This window comes from Argopecten irradians, chromosome 2 (assembly GCF_041381155.1).
Source record: "Argopecten irradians isolate NY chromosome 2, Ai_NY, whole genome shotgun sequence".
Classification (NCBI taxonomy): Eukaryota; Metazoa; Mollusca; class Bivalvia; order Pectinida; family Pectinidae; genus Argopecten; species Argopecten irradians.
In genome coordinates, this window is record NC_091135.1 from 163,504 (window position 1) to 186,110 (window position 22,607).

A 22,607-nucleotide genomic window follows, 5' to 3' on the forward strand; every position below is an offset into this window, starting at 1 on the left:
ACAAGACGAAGAAAATGAAAGTGAAGAACACGTGGTTTTTAATGCCATTATGACAAAAGCAAACTCTGTAAACGAAGAAGAATGGAATAAAAAGTATGACAAATACGTAAATGAAGGCATGTCTGATGACGAAGCCAAAGCTAAAACAGAGGAAAAGATGAAAGTCAAAGATATGGATCAATTTATCAAAGATTATGGATCGATTATTATGTCCATTCTTAAGCTACAAAATGGTAAGATCCACGAAAAGGTCATGAACGATGTCACGGAGCTCATAGACGATGGTTATGACGATCGCAAGGCAATCAAGATGGCTCTTAAAAAGAACCGTCATGTCTTAGATGAGATGTGGGATGGTGAAGATAGTGATGGTGATGAAGATGAGGAGGAAGAAGATAGCGATGATGATGAAGAATCTGAAAAGGATGAAAACTGATATAAATAGACTTTTTTCTTAATGACGTCATTATAAAGTTTAGTACTCGACGAAGAAGGATGTCGTCTTGGGAAGACTATTTAAAAGACATTTACTTCAATCCCGCCAATGCAGGGAGTTTCTCTGGACCAGACAAGCTGTATCGATACGTGAAGAAAGCTGGGAAATACGTCATAAGTAAATATAAGATAAGAAAATGGTTACAACGTCAAGAACCCTACAGCCTGCAGAGAGCAATCCGACATCCATTCAAACGAAACAAAATTTTCGTAACTGGCATCGACGACCAGTGGTCTGCTGACCTCATGGACATGGTCAAATTTAAGAGTGAAAACGATGGTTACTCTTATATACTTGTCGTGATTGATGTGTTCTCAAAATACTTGTGGTTGAGGCCACTGAAAAACAAGAAGGGAACGTCTGTGTCAAAGGCACTGCAAGACATTCTCAGCGAAGGGAGACAACCCAGTCGTATCCGTAGTGACAAGGGCCAAGAATTTAGATCCAAGGACGTTAACTCTCTACTAAATCGATATGGTATCACGCATCTATACGCACAAAACGAAACCAAAGCTGCTGTAGCCGAGCGTGTCATCAAGACTATCAAAACAAGGTTGTATAGATATTTCACACACAATAGAAACTACGAGTACGTAAAGAAACTACAGTCGCTGATAGCTACAATCAGACATATCACCGGACGATCGGTATGGCTCCGGCAAATGTAACCGAAAAAAAGGAAACTTCTATCTGGTGGAGGATGTATTGGCCGAAAAAAACAACCTGTGTCGACAATAACGAAGAAGACTCGTAAACCGTTCAAATTCAAGGTTGGAGATAAAGTGAGATTGACTCATTTGAAGAATCCTTTCACAAGGGAATATGATCAAAGATGGACCGGAGAGATATTCTCCATTTCTCAAAAGGTACTTCGAGGAGGTCTACCTCTATATAGAGTCAAAGACTATGATGGGGACGAGATCAAAGGGACTTTCTACCAGTCTGAACTACAGAAAGTGGGAGTCAGGGACGACGACATGTGGAAAGTGGAAACCATTTTGAAGACAAAAGGAAAAGGTCAAAACAAACAATACTACGTGAAATGGCTTCACTGGCCTAAGAAATTCAATTCCTGGATATACGCGTCTGATTTAACCGATTTGTAGGAGAGTGAACTACCCTAGAAAGGTCCAATGTCAGGACCCCGTGTTATGGGAAAGAGCGTACATACACACAGATCGCTCTAGTACTATATCGTGGGAGGTAGATGACTCTCAGTAGCGTAAATATAATATTGTCCATGATAGAGTAGGTAAATTTTGTAAGGATGAACGTAGGATGGCTCTCCGACCCATGTTCATTCAATCGCGACGGGGAAAATAAAACATGTTTGTAAATATATCACCTCCTTGTTATTCGTTATGTAATAATTAAAAATGATGCAATCGTTGCCGTTATCAATAGATGGATTACCCCATGACGATATAAATAGATGGGAAAACCCATATCGATTAGAACCCCCCTCTTCCCATGACGTCATCGATCGGTACCCCCCTCTTGAAGGGGGGTGCCATAGGGAGGTGCCAGGGGGTGGTAAGGATTATATAGGAGGTGCACTGGGTGACCCTGTGCCAAAACCGGTACTTTTGTACTACTTATGCACTTGACTTGTCATATTTTTTTTAAACAAAATTGGAATTAGAATGACAAGATAAGATAAGATAAGTTTATTTCTGGTTCAGGACTTATATGTAAAGTCCTCTATACCAGACTCAGACAAAATATAGAGTTTACAGTTAATACATTTTTATCCGGTAATAATAATAAATTAATGATGTATAAAGGCTTTGTAGTTGTATAAGAGTTCTTGTTCTTTCCAATGTTTATCTAACGCATTTTTGAAGGAGTTTTATATTTGGCGCCATCACTACATTCTCTGGTAGATCGTTCCATATCTTAGTAGCTCTTAGTGAAAAAAAGTTTCTCCTAATCTCATAGTTTGATCTTGTATGGAATAGCTTCCTCCTATGCCCCCTGCTGCTCTCGCGGTCCGTTGCATCTTTCCATAAAGATAAAATGTTACAACATTCGGAGTCATATACTCCATCTAAAATTTTGAAGAGTTCTATCATGTCTCCTCGTATTCTTCTATATGCCAATGTTGGTAATTTCAGTTTCTCCAGCCTTTGACTGTATGCTAGATGTGACATTCCTGGTAGACATTTTGTCGCTCTTCTTTGGACACTTCCTATCATTTCTATATGCTTCTGTAGGTAAGGCGCCCATACGGGGCAAGCATAGTCCAAATGAGACCGAACTAAGCATTTATATAGCGGAATAAATGATTTGATGTCTAAAAACTGAAAAGTTCTTCTCAAAAGTCCCAAACATGGAATTGGCCTCTTGTTTACTTTCTCTGATATATGGGTGTCGAAGCTTAACGTGGAATCTACAACTACTCCTATATCTTTTTCTTGGTCTATATGTTGCAGTGTTTTTCCATTGAGCTGGTATTGTATAATTTCCTCACGTTGGTTTCTTGTTCTCTGTTTGTGTATCCTCATGTGTTTGCATTTATCTGGGTGCATTTTTAGAAGCCACGTTTCACTCCATTTCGACATTGTATCTAAATCACTTTGCAGATCTAAAGCATCATCTTTGCCACGGATAGCCTTGAATATTTTAGTATCATCCGCAAATAAGTATACGTCTGACTGCACTATATCTGGAAGATCATTAACAAATATCACAAATAATAAGGGTCCAAGAACCGATCCTTGTGGAATTCCTGATGTTACACTTGACCATTCGGAATTTTTGCCATTCACTGTTACCATTTGATGTCTTCCTTTCAAAAAAGATGAAATCCAAGTTTTCATCTGCTGGTTGAAATTATATGAGTTTAATTTATTCAGTAAACGGTTGTGCGGAACTGTATCAAAAGCTTTCTGATAATCCATGTATATACAATCGACTACGTCACCTTTATCTAAAGCAGTTGTCCATTTATCCAAAACTTCTAAAAGTTGTAATGTTGTTGATCTACCTGATAAGAAACCGTATTGTTTGTTGGAGAAGTACTTGTTTTTCCTCATAAATGTTACTATATGATCCCTTATTAGAGTTTCTAGTGTTTTACAAACAACTGACGTGAGACTTACAGGCCTATAGTTTCCCGGTTCACACTTATCTCCTTTTTTGAAAATGGCACACACTCGAGCCCTTTTCCAATCATCCGGGAGAGTTCCTGTTGAAATTGATTGGTTGAATAACTTCGTTATTGGATCTGATATTGTACCAGAGGTGTTTTTCAGGAACATCGGGTGGACGATATTTCGCACCTCGGACTGCGAACATTTGGTTTTGATCAGATCCTCCATAGCTGTTATTCTTTTCTCATATTTTTCCATAATAGCCTGGCAACGTTCCTCGATCTTCAGATCTGTTGCTATGTTTTTCTGTACATTCTCTCTGCAAGACATGCAGAACCACATGTAATCAGAATCTTGGAGGATTCTATATTCATCTTCCGATTTCCCTAGACATCGTATACAATGACGCGATGTACAGCGTTCACATTCTAACATTTTGTCCTCTGGATCGGAAAATACATTATCGCAATCAATGCATTTCCATCCCAAATCCTCTTCATCACTGTTATTCAGTAAATCATAGTTTGTTATGAAGTTTGAGCCAGTTGACATCTCTCTTTGGGATGTTTTCAACACATTTTTGGAGCCGGGAGGCCTTCCACGGGATTTTTTCTGTGCGTTGCTAAGGACGCCGCCATTGTTCTTTGAAGACTGTGTTGACATGGTTCGTATTTCAGTTGATTACATCGCCTCTCTACCCACTGATTGATGTTTTTTGTAATGACTACCCTCAGGAAGTCTTAAATAGACTATCCGTCTTTGGGTAACTTTGGTCTCTTCGGATAACCGCGGTATTTTCACTTTACTGGACCTCCGTGAATTGTTATTGTTTAACTAAGTCACGTGACCGTAATGACATTAATGTACAAAAGTACCTAGGGCAATCGTACATTGTATATAGACCATGAATACAGACATAACGAGGCCCTACTGACAGAAAAATATTTTCGTCTAAACCATACACATGCATGTACATGTATCTAATAACTATAACGTTAGTTAGTCTCTGGTATTGTACACTTTGGGCCTAACATATATATAAATATAGGAAGTTCGGTCACGGCCACACACGTTACCGACTTTATACCTTCAGAAATCAATAGGTCTTGATGGTAACAAATTTAGAGCTAACACTTCTTAATGATCTGTATAAAATATGACATATGCACAACAGAATATTTTATGAGTTACTTACATACAGTTTCACCTTTGAACACATGTGTAACACGTAACGTTAGACGTGCTTTCAGAACATCAGCTGTTGCCTCGGGCGGTTTTATCCACTTGTCAAGCGATCTTCCAGGTTCAGGAAAGGTATGGTGGCTGATTACGGCCATCTCGTGTTGTTGTGTTGTCGCCTTGTCGTGTTGTCGCCTTGTCGAGTTGTCGCGGTCTCAAACTGCGACAACCCGAGATTAAACAGTTAAAATTTCGACTTGTCGCGTTTTCGAACCGCGACAAGTCGACAAGACGACAAGACGACAAGTCGACAACACGACAAGTCGACATTTCAAACACGCTAATTAGCGCGTACAGAATCTCGTGTTGTCGCGGTAAAATGTCGACTTGTCGTGTTGTCGAGTTGTCGTGTTGTCGACTTGTCGTGTTGTCGAGTTGTCGACTTGTCGCCTTCCTGTTACACATGCGCAAACAATGGATAACACTCGCCATATTGGATTATAGGAGATTTCAGAAAAGATGGCGATGACGTCACACAAAGGTACATCCGGGCGCTCAAAGGTACAACTCCGTTATAAGCCGCTTGCGATGTTTGTTTACATTTAATTGTAATAAATAGTACGACAATCCGAGAACTATTGCGTTATTTGAATTATAAAAAAGGTAAATAAAAATATTTAACAATAATATTTATATATAAACATCTGGTATTTATATATTTTACTCCGTTTATACTCCATTTTCTACCGCCACGAGAAAAAAACACGGTCGCCATTAGACCTACGTATAAACATTGACAGAAGTTACAAAATTGACAGAAACTACAAATTAAATTCCAAGTTTCCCCAATTATTATACTGATATTTTAATAAGCAATTACTGTTTTCTAAGTCTTACTTGGTAAAACACCTTACGATGTGTGATTATGACCAAATTAAAATTTGCCTTCGTAGATACCCCAAGCGCACTGCAGCCATTACGTACAGTACTGCCGAGATCCCGAATTTCGTCATTTTTCATAGTCACAAAATTATGTATTCTGGTTAACTTTTTCGTTAGAAATTTTGGAATTTAGTTTATAACATTCAAATGAGTCATTTTATAGTTACTTTTTTATCATATTTTTAAACAAAACTTCGAGTATTTTAGAATTCTCAAAGCCGTGCGCAATGTGTCCTGGTCGGCATTTATTCATTGTAGTAATTACGATCTACATTGTAGCTATATTCATAAATCTAAATGTAGTCTATCTAACATGTATTCAAGTTATTTAAAAGTAATATCACCTAAATTTGGGACTTCACATAACGGCACATGGAATAAAAGTGATTAAAAAAATAAAAAAATAAACTCATGAAATTGAACGATTTCACTATTTTATTTTTCGAGATATCGGCAGCCATACTGTACGTCTACGTACACATACATGTATATCTTCATTTATGTGTAACAGTGGTTCATACCATTCATTTAAAATAATATATACATGGGAAATAACGAAAGATATATATTTTACAAGTACTTATTGAGATATGTGTTGGTAATTACGTATAAATATTATTAATTTCCCAATTATCGGATGTTGCCCGAGGTGATCTACCAGCGAAGCCATGCACGAGCGACCGTGGTCTGGCCAGGTGGTTCACTTTTCGTTATATTTATATTAAATAGTGTTATGAACAGATTTTTCGTGTATAACAGAATATGATACATTGAAATCAATTATCTATTCATAACTTTTTCACAACATGGATTTCTACGTGTGAACAAAAAGCGGGTACGTGTGACGGCCCGGCACCGCTTCGCAAGCAGGCTTCAACACTAAATCTAAACAAATATATTTAGCAATAAACAATTGTAAATATAAATGTCTGTAACCTCTGAAACAATAAGAAACTATTTTGAAATCAGAATTTGCAAGTATGAAAGTGTATACTTTTGTCAACGTATCGATTATGTATCAGGGATGTACGTATCTGTTATTGTTTTTAATAGTCGCCATACCGTGTTTGTACCTTTGAGGACCCGGATGTTAACTTTCTGTGACGTCACGCCATCTTTTCTGAAATCTCCTATTAATGAAAATAATTGTGTGCATGTGGTTGTAGCTAGATGAAGATATTTGATAGCAATTTCTTTACCGAGAGTTGTCAAAGTATTTTTTCTCTGAACTATGAATTTCAAAAATTTGTTTATTATATGATAATCGTGTAATAATGGTCTGGTCGTGCCGTCTGATTAGTAAGCAGTAATCGTCATCTGTTAATTTTAAGGTCACTTGAACCGCTAAGGCCTAATAGTTCGAAGGCCCGTTAATCCGAAAATTAGAAAATATTGCAATTTATGTAGTTGTTTTACTTCATGTAAATTGATAGTTTGACATGTTTTCAATAAATTGTGATAAATACATTTTTCGGCAATTCTTTAAAATTATTTAACTGCAAACTTCTATGGACGGCAAGTTGTGATTTCTTCAATGAGCATTGCATGATAAATACATCAAAATTATAAATTAAAAAAAAATCATAAAGAGATAGAAAATATCTTACATTTTATAAGATGTCACATAAATATACATTTTATGAATTATCTTATAAACATACGCCTAATGTAAAGCTTATGTGTACTGCAATTTGATTGCATTAGAGATAACATGGCTGCATGAATGGATGATATATATCACCAATTCTAACCTGCCTGCCTTGAGTTAAGCGTTCGCCCCTGTGAGGAAGGCTCTGGGTTCTGTCCCCTGGCCGAGACACACCAAAGTCTATAAAAGTGGTAGTTTCTGCTCCTGCTTAGCGCTCAGCATACATGGAGTGGGACGACTGGTTCGCCCGTTGTCAGTATATTGTGACCGGGTGGAGTGTGTTGCTTGGTGTCTTCGGCGGCATGCTTCAGTGATATAGCACTTTAAAAAGGGCAACAGTTCCACTATACAAGAAGACACAACATGAATATACCGCAGTCTCCTAAAACACGCACCTCGCACAACATACACGCAACACATCGCATACATGGGAGGCCGTCCTTACATGACCATAGCTGTTAATAGGACGTTAATAAATCAAACAAACAAACAAACAAAAGCATGTTTGAAATATGTATTTCCCGACTTATTTTTGTGTTTCCTGCTTCCTTTTACTTGTTAATCCTCCCCTTTTAACCAGGATTGCAGTGTACATATACACTCTTTCATATCGGATACGTTTACGTACATGTATTGCAAGATTATGTTTTTTTTTCACAATTTCATTTCGTTTTTTGTCGGTGACCCTACGCTACATTTGTGATAATTGTAGCGTAGTGTAGTGCAATCATCCGTGGGTCACTGAAGATGGTGTCAATCTAGAGTTACACATATCTTAGCAAGTTTACTACTGAGTCTTGTAATTAAAGTCTGTACATTTATATCGGTTATCGGCCTATCAGACTTTCCGACTAATGGGCCTTAGGACTAACGGCCGTTCGGACTAACGGACGTTCAGATTAACAGGCCTTCGGACTATTAAGGATAATATAAGGTGGTCACCTAGGCAGGTGACCTATCGAAATCACTTTTATTTGTCGTCTATCGCCATTAAACATAACAATTCCATCATCTTCTCAACTGGTCCGAATTCAACTAAGCCTGTTAGGGAACATGTTTAGGATAAGTTGAAGTGTAAAAATCAAGCGGCTGATCTCAACAGGGTAGCAGATCTACATATATATGTAATTATTTGAAAAATCTTATAATGTTGCCACACCTATGAATCAAAGTTCAATATACGCTATTCGGATAATATATACATGTACCTATATCATAGATGGTGTATAACGGCTGGGAACATTTTGTTTTATTAATTACCCGATTTTATGTGTTGATTAATTAAGTTATATGTGTCGTAACTAGGCATTCATTTTTTTCTTCAAGAAACTATTGAAAACCATCAGGTTCTTTTAAGGTGTGATAATTATTCAAATGGTCAGAAAATCATGTACGATGCCTTGTAAACATTATTTACAAGTCAGAATTTATGTCTTATGTATGTTAAGATAAATGCATACCTGCAGTAATCACTTTATAATTTCTTATTACTTTATAAAAATGTTAAATGAAATTGTAGACCACATTTTGGCTTCATAGCCTGACCGCATATGTACTGTCAAAATCATTTTCAGTTCTTATTCATACTTGTAAATGTAATTTTCGAAAGGTTGATGGTGAATAAAATATCCAAAAGCTCTTGATTCGTGAGTATGAAAATTACGGCACATATATACAGCTTTTAAGACCAACTACCTTTCCGAAACGAAGAATTCAATTAGCGTTTGCTTCTTAATTGTTTTCATTTTCATAATATGAATTAACAAAATAGTAGCACATCTAAAATTAAAACAAAATCAATTTTTTTTCTTATATTGGTGATCCAATATAGACACAGGATTAATTGTCTACATGTAGATGGCGATAATTTGGACCCACCAGAGCGTCATTCATAGACTATTTTGGACGTTTTATGAGTTTAAATACAAAAATCGGTAAAATCGTAATCTACATGGTGATATATATATTGAGAAGGATGGATAGATCCCGAGACAAACAAAACTTAGTCCACCTACATGTAGTTTTAGCGGTTAAAATCATATTTATAGTAAGTCTTCACAAAAACGTTTACTACCGTTGGTAAGAGCAATAATTTCCTTTTCAAAATCCTACACAACTATACAAAGTGCTGTCACTAAGACGAAATCAGCCGAAAAATTATGCAAATATTATAAGCCGGATTTGATCTTCATTATATAAATGTTTGCACATTATATAAAGAAGGTTGCACATCATATAAAGAAGTGTGTACAGAATTTGAAGAAATTTGTACCGAATATAATATAAAGGAAAAGGCATCGAATATCTCGATATAACGACGGAGCATAATGGTAAATGTATCGAATATAACACAGGAATTACCGAATATAAAGATAAAAGCACTGCAGATATACATGCATAAGGATGTATATATGTTGTTGTCCCGCCCTGGTAGAATAAATAATAACCCAGACCGTAGCCCGAGGTCATTATTTTAAATTATACCAGGGCGGTATAACACCATATGAACCGAAACTGAGGTCCTTATTTTTTATACTAGATATTATTTTCTTTGGCAAGTATCAAACCATTCTCTAATGTGCATGTTACTTACAAGAAAAAACATTGACCATAGGACACCACCCTGAAGAACTCAATGTTTGCGTAATGTAACTTGAGTTGCTTTTATTGACTTTGCACTCGGACCATATTAACACAGGTCAATTACACTTGAATGTATCATAATTAGCCAAGCCTCTCTTAACCACAAATTGATCGCTTTGAGAAAGATTATTATATAATTATGATATTCATTTCGTAAAATGAACACATGTTTTGTGTATTAGGAATTTATAGACCCAGAAATACTAATTGTGTACTTTTCTTTTGCAAGAGTTCCATTATATTAAATGTCCACTGGAAGTATCTATGCTACAGCATTTGATTACTATTGTATGAATTACTGTAGTCAAAATACACAATCAAACTTTCGAAGGTTAAATCTTGCTGTATTACAATAAACAAATTTTATAAAAGGAATATTAACATTATGTACGTTGTGATGCATGCAGATGATCAAAATAGATGAACTAATTACCAGAAAGATGGGGCACAACACCTTATCTGTTCTATAACGCTTTGGACTAAATGAAAGTTTTAATGATTTTTTCTTATCGTTTTAAATCAAATTCTTTATTAGATCTTAAATTAAGGTTATTGTTTGATGTACTGCACACATAACCTATTACAGTTATTAGTAATAATAGTTAATATATCGTCTTATCATCCGTGTTCTCTTCAATTCTTCAAATTGAATAATAAGTTTTAACCGATTAATAACACAATATTTTGTAAAGGAGATTTTACAATATTAAGTTAATATACATGTACATTTGTCCTCTCTGTTACTGTTCATTGTACAAACATTTTTGTTCTGTGTTCTGACAATATCCTTTGTTTTGTTAATATTCAATTAATTTAATATTATAATTTCCGTTAAAGTATAATACATTTTAAAAGAGTTAACAATGGGGAAAATATAATTTTTGAACAATTTTGAACATCGAATATCTTACAAACACACCAAATATTCACAAGCACTGACTTCAGTTTTCTATATTCAAAGATAGTGGTTATTTCATATAATTTGCGCATATGTAATAGGAAGGCGACAAGTCGACAACACGACAAGGCGACAACACGACAACACGACAAGGCGACAACACGACAAGTCGACAACTCGACAACACGACAAGTCGACATTTTACCGCGACAACACGAGATTCTGTACGCGCTAATTAGCGTGTATGAAATGTCGACTTGTCGTGTTGTCGACTTGTCGTCTTGTCGTGTTGTCGACTTGTCGCGGTTCGAAAACGCGACAAGTCGACATTGTAACTGTTAAATCTCGGGTTGTCGCAGTTTGAGACCGCGACAACTCGACAAGGCGACAACACGACAAGGCGACAACACAACAACACGAGATGGCCGTAATCAGCCACCATAGGAAAGGGGTTTAATAAAACATTTCTAACAAATTTATCAGGATGTCGATTGTTGCTGTTATATTTATCCCAACGCCAACGCTAACGAGCATTTTCAAATTGCACACGCCGTACAAGTCTACAGTGTTGACGTAAACAAATGGCTGTGATGTCGGAGCATTCGAATTGGCGGCTAAGGTCACGTGCAAAAGGGGGCGGTACCAAGCAGTTTGATTGACAGCTGGCGATCCGCCAATGGTGTCTACAGTGTACATCAAACAGATATAGAGAGTCTATGCACTTTATTATTGTAATTACTCTAAGGGTTACAAACTCTGTTGATCCCTATCCCCTATATATAATGTTGATGTTTTCCTGTAATATCGAAAAATAATTTAATTTTGCTTGTTACAAGCATTTTCATTGGCTTAAGAATTTAAAAATTAAATATCAACCCATAAAGGAAAAAATGGCGTCGCTGTTTGTAACGTTGCTTCTGATTTGCTGAGATGACGGCGTAATGTTTTCATAGATAAAAGAGTCCCAAAATGAATTTTGAATATTGAAAAGATTATCTATAGTAAATTTTTAATTATAAGGATTAATTTGAATAGATTTTTTTTTATGTTATGGAGATATAACACAAAAATCTGAGTGTACGCTCATCATAAACATCAGAAACTGCTTCGCGGTTTATTAAGAATACACTCAGATTTTTGTGTTATATCTCCATAACATAAAAATATATTCTAGTTAATCCTTAATTATCAGCGACTGTGATCAATTTATACTTTCCCGCTAAAATAATTTATTATCACGTGATTAATACTGGCGTACATATCACGTGACGGGCTGTCCAAAATGGTCGATGCTGTTGTGAATTAGCTGGCGTCGAGAGGAAGTGTACAACAGGTCCGGTAGCACCGCTAAATCTGGCTGTATAGTCAAATCTAGCTTTAAAGTCAAATCTAGCTATATAGCCAGATTTTGTGGTACTACCGGACCTGTACAAACAGAGACACGTGTGCACGTGGGGCTGGTGTCTCGGTCCATATGTACCTGGCTCGTTAAAAAAAATACATGTTGTAATACATAAAACATGTCATTTTTTTTAAACGAGCCAGGCACCTATGCTCGATCTCAATGCTCAAACTGTGTTATAGAAATTACAAAGAGAAAATGGAAGCACAAGAAGACGACATATTTGACGAAAATGCCACGGAGATCATGATAGGTTCTAGGGACTGGCAAAAAATGGAATCGAGTCTGACAAAGGTGAGAGTTTCAGAGGTCCTACATATAAAAATTCAGATGTATACATATTTTTTTTTTTATAAATGTACTGGTTAGTACATAACATATACATGTAGCTATATCTTGAACATTTATTTCAATGTCATCAATATAAACACTTGATGCCATTCCCCACTGACTAGAACGAATATACGTTACCCGGCCTACTATACCTTTCAGCTGGGTACAAATTGGTCCCTATGTGTCGTAGTGGAGCGCTGCCTCCGAAAATCAGTCGGGAACAGTTTTCCATACTTTTTTGCAGGCTTCCAATTATTTTATGCGTATACATGCATTTACATATTATTTTTGTCCAAAACAAACATAACTATCACTCTTTTTTTTATATCTACTGTTAATAAAAAATGATATTATGTATAACAACATGTCATTCAAAAAAATAAGAAAACGAGCCGGGTACCTATGCACTAACACTACATTGTACGTGTACTACAACGAATAATCATACCCTAGCCTGCCTCCACTCCGGATCCGTGACGACAACCATCTGTCAGAAATTGTCCGTCTGTCGTTCAGAGCTACATCATCACTGCTTAAATGTATATGCAATTGTAACCCTGGTTAATACTAGCCGCAATCAACCTCTCGGCTAGGTAGAACTTCTCTTTAGCGCGATCGGTTGAGCGTCAGACTAGTATCCCAAAGGTCCCGAGTTCGAATCCTGGCAGAGGAAGATTATGTTTGTATCAACTATCAAATCATGTGCTCTGTTACATTGGCGCCCATGTAGGGACTCGGGAAATACTCAGCCATGCCCAACAGGTATCGCTGTTAAGCCCTGGAAACTCGAGAACGAGTTCTGTCCTTGAGGGGGAGTATGTAACCCTGGTGAATACTATAGCCGCAATATACCGTTCGGCTAGGGAGAACTTCTCTTTAGGTCGATCGCTTGAGCGTCAGACTAGTATCCCAAAGGTCCCGAGTACGAATCCTGGCAGAGGCAGTGATTATGTTTGTATCAAATCATGTGCTCTGTTACACAATTACGGGTACATGTACATGCATGGGAGCCAGAGATACTCTGGCCCTGACACCAGACTTTGACTTTATGACACATAGATGTCTGGTGTAGGGCCAGAGCGCAGTGCTATTTCAAAAGGTGGAACTCGCCGACACCGTTTGGTATCGAGATGGTATTTGCCATCTCTGATTGAGACTGCGCTTACAAAACATTACCACAGAGAAGCGTCACTTAACTTGGTCTTTTCAACAAATGAGTGATTTATCTACCCACAGCAATCCATATTATCATGCATTCACATTATATTATGTCAATACAGTAGTTTTCTTTACGCAACATTAAATCTTCCTTCTCGTCGACGCCATTTTCTCATAGTATGCAAATCGCCTCTAATCTTGACGGATTGCTATGTTTGGGTAGGTCAGTCTGAATTTGGAGATGACCTGGCCCGATACCTGTGAGTGGATGTACTTGCTGAATTATTTATCACACGATGTAATTAAGAAATTAATGCCTCACTTCCTAAACCTAGTTAGACACATTAGACACCTGCTTTTCATGTGAAGTAGACAACATTTTAACAGTTGATAGGCTAGGCTAGACCATCTGGATGAGGTTTCAGAAATCAAAACAAGCATGGATAAAAATGATAAAACTTTCAGGACCAGCCTATTTTCGATTTAGACTTATTATCGAGATTTTAGGGTATATAGATAGAGCTACATTGTAAATGAATTTCTATGTGTGTTTTTGAGGTTGATATTTAAATAGCAATATTGTCAAACTCATTTTCTAGACAGATAAATATATAAATGTGAATATTTACTTTATGCTTCAATATATTTGACAAATGATTAAAATTATTATATACATGTACAAAAACCTGATATCATTTAAGCTTGGTTACCGAGAGGGAATAGCTGACGGCCAAGAGATCAATGTACAGGAGGGATTTAACCAAGGCTACAAAGCTGCAGCCTCACTTGCATTTAGCATAGCTGTCCTTCGTGGAGAAATAAGGTCAGTAATGTATTATGACATTATATATCGGTATATCTATGGTACAAATGTATAGTTAAAATGCTTACAGAGATGAGGTAAGAGCTAGTATAAAACACAATTATTATCCCCCACCAACGAAGTTGGCGGGGGATATACAAATGGGTTCCGTCCGTCCGTCCGTCCGTACGAATGGTTTCCGGAGCAGAACTCTAAAACCAGTAGAGATATTTCCACGAAACTTCATACACACATTGGTCTTATGGTCAAGTAGTGCCTTTTGCTATTTTTAGGTTTTCATTTGTTGCATTTTTTCCGTAACCATGGAAACATTGCTGAAAATATCATTTTTTTGTACCAGGTTCGTTTCCGGAGCATAACTCTAAAACCAGAAGGGATATTTCCACGAAACTTCATAGACACATTGGTCTTATGGTCTAGTAGTGCCTTTTGCTATTTTAAGGTTTTCACTTTTTGAACTTTTTTCTGTAACCATGGAAACATTGCTGAAAATGGCAGATTTTTGTACCAGGTTCGTTTCCGGAGCATAACTCTAAAACCAGAAGAGATATTTCCATGAAGCTTCATAGACACATTATTCTTATGGTCTAGTAGTGCCTTTTGCTATTTTAAGGTTTTCACTTTTTGTACTTTTTTTCTGTAACCATGGAAACATTGCTGAAAATGGCAGATTTTTGTTTAAGAATCGTTTCCGGAGCACAACTCTAAAACCAGCAGAGATATTTCCATGAAACTTCATAGACACATTGTTCTTATGGTCTAGTAGTGCCTTTTGCTATTTTTAGGTTTTCACTTTTTGTGCTTTTTTCTGTAACCATAGAAACATTGCTGAAAATATCATATTTTTGTAGCAGGTTCATTTCCGGAGCATAACTCTAAAACCAGCAGAGATATTTCCACTTCATAGACACATTCATTTTATGGTCTAGTAGTACCTTTTGCTATTTTTAGGTTTTCATTTTTTGCACTTTTTCCTGGGTTTTTTTTCATACACATAAGTCTCCACAATCAAACTTACTTCAGCTTTGATATCTCCATTGGCGGGGGATCTGAATGACTATGTCCTTGTATCATTATTGAATGTCAATACTATAATAGATTGATTTATTGTTATATTTCTCGGGCTATAACTCCAAAACTGTACAACTTAGCTTCATGGAACTGCACATATACCAGGCTTAATCATCCTACATGTAGGAGTGTCTTTTGCAAAATATAATGTACTATAAAAAATTTGGCAATATTGGGGACCTCCCCTTTTTGATAAGTTCCTTTAAAACTAAAAAGCATATTAAAATCTTATCACTAGCACAGTTAAATAACCATGTGTAAATGATAGGCAACCATGAAATACATATAGATTTTACATTAAAATGTAAACTACTGCAGGGTGCAGGGATGATTAAGCATGATTTACGGCACCTTATTCTGTATTCATTATAATTACTCATATGGTTATACCATTTACAATTTACAGAACGTCGTGTATAGTCAACTTAACAGATAGGAGATTCTTGGAGATAATCAGTAACTATAAGAATTAAATCTTGTGAGTAAAAGTGTTTCTTATATTTCCCTTTGCAGTGCTTTATTATCTGTGAAACACATACAGAAGACAGATATGAACAAATCTACAGAAGTTAATCTGGAGCAGCTTCTACAGGATGTCCGTGAGTTAGAGCAGAGCTGTATAAAAAAAACTTGTATGGAGGCAAAGACAGAACCTCTAAGGAAAAGCAAGCAGTGTTGTGTCAAAAGTGAGGTCTCCGGGGTCACAGAGGTCAGCGATTATTCAAACCAATGTAAAGGCAGTTCTGACCAATTAGGATGTTGTCAAAGCCTTGATGTTCTGGAAAGGGCAGCGAAAACAGACATGGATGGGCAAATCCCTAATGTATCAGTAGATACAAGGAGTATATTAGGAAAATTAAGAAGACGTCTGGAAGATATTATGATAAAAAATTGATGTGAATAAAGAATGTTGTACTTAAACTTCTTTGATATGTCAGGGAAGCACTTTTCAATGTTCTGAAGACATTTTTCCTTTAGGCAAATCTGGCTATAAATATGTGCTATTTTACATTTCTAAATCCACAGATGACTATTCCTTCTTTGGATATTACAGAGTTAGCTCCCTTACAGGTACATGTAGGTATCGATTGTTATGTCATTATTTTGTGAGGACAAGTAACATCATTTTTCCAAAAGCTATGACATTACACTAGCAAATAAATGACGTCACAATCAATACCTACCCATAAGGGCAGATAACTCTGTAATATGCACATAGAAAATAAAATTTGTTATTTTACATATCAAAATTAAGCCACAGAAGGCAGTTCACTGTTCAAGATTTATGAATTATGAAGATATGATAAATTACTTTAATAATATCTCAACACATCAGAATTCAGAAAACCAAGTCAAGGTCACTTCTTCTATGTTTTCGTTAGATTGTTGCCTTGTTAAGTTTCAAATTATGTCAAGTTCACTGCAACTTATTTCAGAAAATCCTTTTTATCATCACAGGGTATGGGATTGTAGGGACTAGTAAAGCATATGTATAAAACAATTACTAGCAGATCTATTTTGATCTGTCAGTTGAATCTCATGAAACTATTTTAAAACTACCTTCTTTGTATCCTGTATGATTGGATCTCAACATTAAGTGGTGTTAGTATTATGTTTTCCTACGTAACTTGTGTGACAAATCACTATTAAATTCACTTTTAAGTACTAGTAGCTCATAAGCTATATAAACAGAAGAAAAAGTTTTGTATTAAATCAAAGATAGTTGTAAATATTTTGAAAGGAAGCAAGATACATCTATATATGGACATGTAGATCTTGAGTGTATTAAATTATAAGGTGTTCTGAACCTATAGTCATCATGCATCGGTCGTCATGTGCCATCCACTGTGCAGCATCCATAATTTCTGTTGAAGTATGGGGTTTTGAGAATAAGACTATTATTGAAAAAATTCACTTGCATGTAAACATATTTTAGGTTTGAGATCTAGTACACTAAATTTGATGGTCTATGGTGAATTGGGTAGAAATCCGTTGAGTATTGAAGTTAAATGTAGAATGGTCATGTCTTGGTATATTATATAATATTCTCTGATAAATTGTTAAGTAAAATATATAAAGTAATGTACCAGTTGCATGTAAATGGTAACATGAGTTTCATGTGGATTGATTTTGTGCAAAATATTTTGTATGAGACAGGCTTATTTTGTAAGGGATTAGCAGGAATCTTGTATATTGAACAAATTATGTTTTAAAATTTAATGTTAAACAAAGACTTCAGGATAAATTTATTCAAAATGGTTTAATGATATGATACAAATTTGTCAACTTTAGGAACAAGAGGCCCAAAGGGCCTTAACGGTCATCTGACTACCTTGGCAATAGTAAAATTAATTTTATATGGTGTCACTTTGTCAGGACCATGTCAGGATCATTTTCAATTTCTTTCAACAAATTTTATTTCAAACAAGAGTCCAAAGGGCCTTAACATGTAGGTAATTAATTAGATATAGTGTCATGGTAGCATCTTCGATTTGGGATCAACCAGAAATGTAACAACACTTTGTCGGGACCATGTCAGAATCATTTCATGCAAGTTTCAGCCGAGTCGCACCGGTAGAACTTGAGAAATTCAAAATGTGTTTTCAAGATGGCGGCTGTGGTGGCCATCTTGGATTTCGGATCGATCTGAACAATAACAATACTTTGTCGGGACCATGTCAGGATCATTTCATGCAAGTTTCAGCCAAATCGCACCGGTAGAACTTGAGAAGAAGTTCAAAATGTGTTTTCAAGATGGCAGCTATGGCGGCCATCTTGGATTTTGGATCGACCCGAAAAATAACAACACTTTGTCAGGACCATGTCAGGATCATTTCATGCAAGTTTCAGCCTAATCACACCGGTAGAACTTGAGAAGAAGTTCAAAATGTATTTTCAAGACGGCGGCTGTGGTGGCCATCTTGGATTTCGGATTGACCCGAAAAATAACAACACTTTGTCGGGACCATGTCAGGATCATTTCATGCAAGTTTCAGCCAAATCGCACTGGTAGAACTTGAGAAGAAGTTCAAAATGTGTTTTCAAGATGGCGGCTTTGGCAGCCATCTTGGATTTCGGATCGACCCGAAAATAATAACAACACTTTGTCGGGACCATGTCAGGATCATTTCATGCAAGTTTCAGCCAAATCGCACGGGTAGAACTTGAGAAAAAGTTCAAAATGTGTTTTCAAGATGGCGGCTTTGGTGGCCATCATGGATTTCGGATCGACCCGAAAAATAACAACATTTTGTCGGGACCATGTCAGGATCATTTGATGCAAGTTTCAGCCTAATTGCACCGGTAGAACTTGAGATGAAGTTCAAAATGTACTTTCAAGATGGCGGCTGTGGCGGCCATCTTGGATTTCGTATCAACCCGAAAAATAACAACACTTTGTCGGGAACATGTCAGGATCATTTCATGCAAGTTTCAGCCAAATCGCACCGGTAGAACTTGAGAAGAAGTTCAAAATGTGATTTCAAGATGGCGGCTTTGGCGGCCAACTTGGATTTCGGATCAACCCAAAAAATAACAACACTTTGTCGGGAACATGTCAGGATCATTTCATGCAAGTTTCAGCCAAATCGCACCGGTAGAACTTCGGGTCAGATGACCTAAAAATGTATACATGTCAAGTCTGATTTTCAAGTTGGGAATTATCTATTGATATTGAACAGAAAAGATTGAAAAGATATTGTCAAAATCCGTACATTTAATTTTCATTTGCCTATAGAAACGGGGCGATGGGCTGATATATCTCTATGAAAGTATGTTTGGATGGTATTGTAGACAAGTTTCATATTTCATTTACGTGTGCCCATGAAAAAGTTTATCAAATTCGACAACTATATATATATACCAAAATATTATTGTATGAACTCAAATGTAACAAAAATGAACTGTGTAATGTATATGTTCTTTTGCAAATTAGCAGACTTATAGAAAGATCAAAACATCTTTTTTGTATTAATTAGATTAATTACTTCATTATATTATTTATTGTACTTAGTCTAATAAATATAATGTTGAGTTGATTGTGTTCTGTCATATCAACATGTAATATACTGATTTGACCTCTTATTACACAAGTAAGTGTGTCAGAGTGTAATAAAAAATCTGAGAAATCTGAATCAAAAACTTTTCATACAGACAACTTTTTCTGCCCAGAGTACTCATATTAGGCCTGCAGCATACTGGCATGAAGAGCAACCAAGTTTGTTCAAATGAATGACCTTGAAAGATGGGTCAAAAAGGCTTAAATCTTTTAAATAACTTCAAATCTCCACAACAGAAAGGCCCAGGGTACTTATAATTGGCCTGCCGCTTGCTGGCATGGAGGACTACCAAGTCTGTTCAAATGAATGAACTTGACCTTCATTCAAGGTCACAGAGGTAAAAAAGTCTAAAATCTTGAAACAGCTTTTTGTCAAAAATTATTTGAGCCAAAGTTTGTTTAAATGAATAATCTTGACCTTCATTTAAGTTCACAGGGGTCTAATTGGCTAAAATCTTTGTAGCATGTTAGTAGAAGGGGCTACCAAGTTTGTTTAAATGAATGACCTTGACCTTCATTCAAGGTCATATAGATCAAATTGGCTACAATCTTTCACATTTTACTGACAAGTTTACATGTACTTAAGTTCTACTATATTTTGTATTGTAATAGTCAGATCTCGGATGACTGTTAAGTTATATGTGCCATAATTTTCAAAAAATAACTGTGCGAAAATTTTGACATCCTATTTTTTCTTCTCCGTAATCTATTGAAAACCATAAACATTGATGACTTCACATGGAAACCATTGAAAGGCACAGACAAACATGTACATGTATCTGTATTATGCTTTATAAGCATTTGTAAGAATCGATGCACCGTAATAATGATTTTTTGATACTTATTTGATGTTGTAACATTAAAACCTATACATGTATATATTGTTAGTAATTCTCAAATTTTGGTAATGTTTGGTAATGAATAACAGTACATGTCTGTTACAATCTCTTCTTGATTTGTGAGTATGACAATTATGACATATACATTTGTATAACTTTAAAGCCCTTTGGGCCTCTTGTTTCCTAATAAGGACCCGGGTACAACCCCTATTCATTTTACTGTGAGAAATACAACAAACAAACTTAGTGTTCTACTTATTTCACTAATGGAAAAAAAACAAAAATACTCATATGTACAAAGATATATATTTATTCACCTTTCACAGTTGCAAAGTTTTATAAGAGCATTTTTGACTGGCTAGATGAAAGTGCCCTGTCAGCCAATGAAACACGCTCTTTCAATAGTGTGAAGTCTTTATTTTCTGCAGAACTTTTCTTCAGAAGGAAGTGTTGCATGAATAATTTAAGTCCTTCGTGTAACATATGAAGCTTGTTGAGTGGTGCAATCCTCATAAAGCAAGCCTCAGTCACGTCTTGAGGATATTCCAACAGGAGACCTCGTAACACTTGCTTCATAAACCGAACCATGATTTTATCCAACACACCAAATTCTACAACCTGGAAATACACAAACTTCTTCTGTCAGTATTTTTTATACAAATGTTAGATAAAGCATGGCAAAAAATTTAAGATAATAAGAATTGGGGGAGAAAACCAATAAACTACTGCCTATAAGGCTTAACTTAAGGAGTAAATAAGTTGAATAGAATGCTTTAAAAAATATATTCCAATATATATACAAACTATATATATTGCTTTACTTAAAATCTGAGTCTTGACGAATTTCAAGGGAAATGAATTGCTAGATCTATATGAGCAGGGTTTTGAAAAGACGACATTCATCAATGATCAAATTTGGAATAGATAAGAATATATGGTTCAAATATTGAGTTATAATCAATGATTTATACATGTATTAACAATTTATACAATGATTTAGGTTGTTATGATATTTGTTACATTGCTTGTATCACAAATTTTCTTCATTCTCATGGTTACATTGTACAGACACCAAGAAAATAAACATTTACAGACATTTACAACTATTACAGAAACACTTAATGTTTAGTTACATTTGTATAAAGCTATAGTATTGATGTATAATGATTCCAGAATGGCTTCCTTGATTACTCAGTGACTAGAAAAAACAATACTATTCTGTGTTTGACCAATTAACAACCTCTTAGCAAAGTACGTGCCAAACTATGGGAATTCTGAAGAGTTATGACTCACTTTAAATATGGATAGGGATACAGCTTTGGTAGACAGAAGGTGTATAATGGTACGTGCTAGGTTGTCACGGTTACGCTCTGACAAGTTACTCATCTCTTTAAACTTATCCCACATAGTGAACTGGAATGTCATCTAAAAAAAACAAAGAAAATGTAACCTTTGAATAGATTCAACAGAATATACATGAATATGTTTATGAAAGTGTATCTTTATTATTTAAATATTTTCTTTCTGTAATAAAATATTGAGAACTGTAGTAAAAAAAGTGTGTACAGATAAACAAGAGGACTATGTGCCTTAACGGTCATCTGACTCATGGCACAAAACAGTCATAGTATATATATATATATAAAGTAGTGTTTAACAATTAATATAAGCAATGCAAAGAACATCTTCGTTTAATACGTAAGTTTCTGAAATAGGTAATGTCCCTAAGAGTGGAATCTGGTTCATTTATATAAAATAAGATTGTCTTCCCCCATTGATGTTTCACACCAATTATGGTTGTTATTCATTCAAGTGTTAAGGAGAAGTATAAAAGCCAAAGGAGGTGTTGCATGGCCGCCCTCGATCAATTTTTAATTTTTTGGTGCAAATACATCAATCGGCACATAATACGTATCGGAACAATTCTTATTCCATGAATAGAATAATCTTGTGAACATAGCGCCACCTTTTATTAGTTTTACATCTGATTCCTACTTGTGCGTCTTTAATGTATCATATTCAGGCA

At 35.8% G+C, this 22,607-nt stretch overlaps 3 protein-coding genes across 4 annotated transcripts in view; 2 read left to right on the plus strand and 1 right to left on the minus strand.

Moving 5' to 3' along the window:
• The first annotated feature begins 495 nt into the window (after positions 1-495).
• On the plus strand, positions 496-1,602 carry LOC138313001 (uncharacterized). Its single transcript, XM_069253691.1, has 2 exons — positions 496-1,143; positions 1,300-1,602. Exons 1-2 carry the CDS (start codon positions 496-498, stop codon positions 1,600-1,602), a joined length of 951 nt encoding a protein of 316 aa, XP_069109792.1.
• Positions 1,603-12,167: 10,565 nt separating this feature from the next.
• LOC138313887 (protein YAE1 homolog) lies at positions 12,168-19,718 on the plus strand. Of its 2 annotated transcripts, XM_069254145.1 has the most exons (4): positions 12,168-12,231; positions 12,483-12,594; positions 14,493-14,614; positions 16,199-19,718. In XM_069254145.1, exons 2-4 carry the CDS (start codon positions 12,499-12,501, stop codon positions 16,578-16,580), a joined length of 600 nt encoding a protein of 199 aa, XP_069110246.1. In that variant the 5' UTR covers positions 12,168-12,231; positions 12,483-12,498; the 3' UTR covers positions 16,581-19,718. The 2 variants fall into 2 exon arrangements, with proteins under 2 accessions (XP_069110246.1, XP_069110242.1); XM_069254141.1 differs by having other exon boundaries at positions 12,175-12,594.
• A 1,155-nt stretch (positions 19,719-20,873) lies between these two features.
• Positions 20,874-22,607, minus strand: part of LOC138313029 (nucleolar MIF4G domain-containing protein 1-like) — a 94,146-nt gene continuing 92,412 nt past the window's right edge. Inside the window, exons 11-12 of the mRNA XM_069253693.1 lie at positions 21,875-22,006; positions 20,874-21,199 (exon numbers count right to left, since the gene is read on the minus strand). Coding sequence (XP_069109794.1) covers positions 20,918-21,199; positions 21,875-22,006 — 414 coding nt within the window. The 3' untranslated portion in view covers positions 20,874-20,917. The remainder of the gene's footprint in view (positions 21,200-21,874; positions 22,007-22,607) is intronic.

Bases quoted from the DNA above. Each gene is read 5' to 3' on its own strand.
- LOC138313001 (XM_069253691.1), top strand. From the start codon at position 496: ATGTCGTCTTGGGAAGACTATTTAAAAGACATTTACTTCAATCCCGCC. The intron at 1,144-1,299 runs GTATGGCTCCGG...ACTCATTTGAAG, and splicing joins GACATATCACCGGACGATCG to AATCCTTTCACAAGGGAATA.
- LOC138313887 (XM_069254141.1), top strand. From the start codon at position 12,463: ATGCTCAAACTGTGTTATAGAAATTACAAAGAGAAAATGGAAGCACAA. The intron at 12,595-14,492 runs GTGAGAGTTTCA...ATATCATTTAAG, and splicing joins TGGAATCGAGTCTGACAAAG to CTTGGTTACCGAGAGGGAAT. The intron at 14,615-16,198 runs GTCAGTAATGTA...TTCCCTTTGCAG, and splicing joins GTCCTTCGTGGAGAAATAAG to TGCTTTATTATCTGTGAAAC.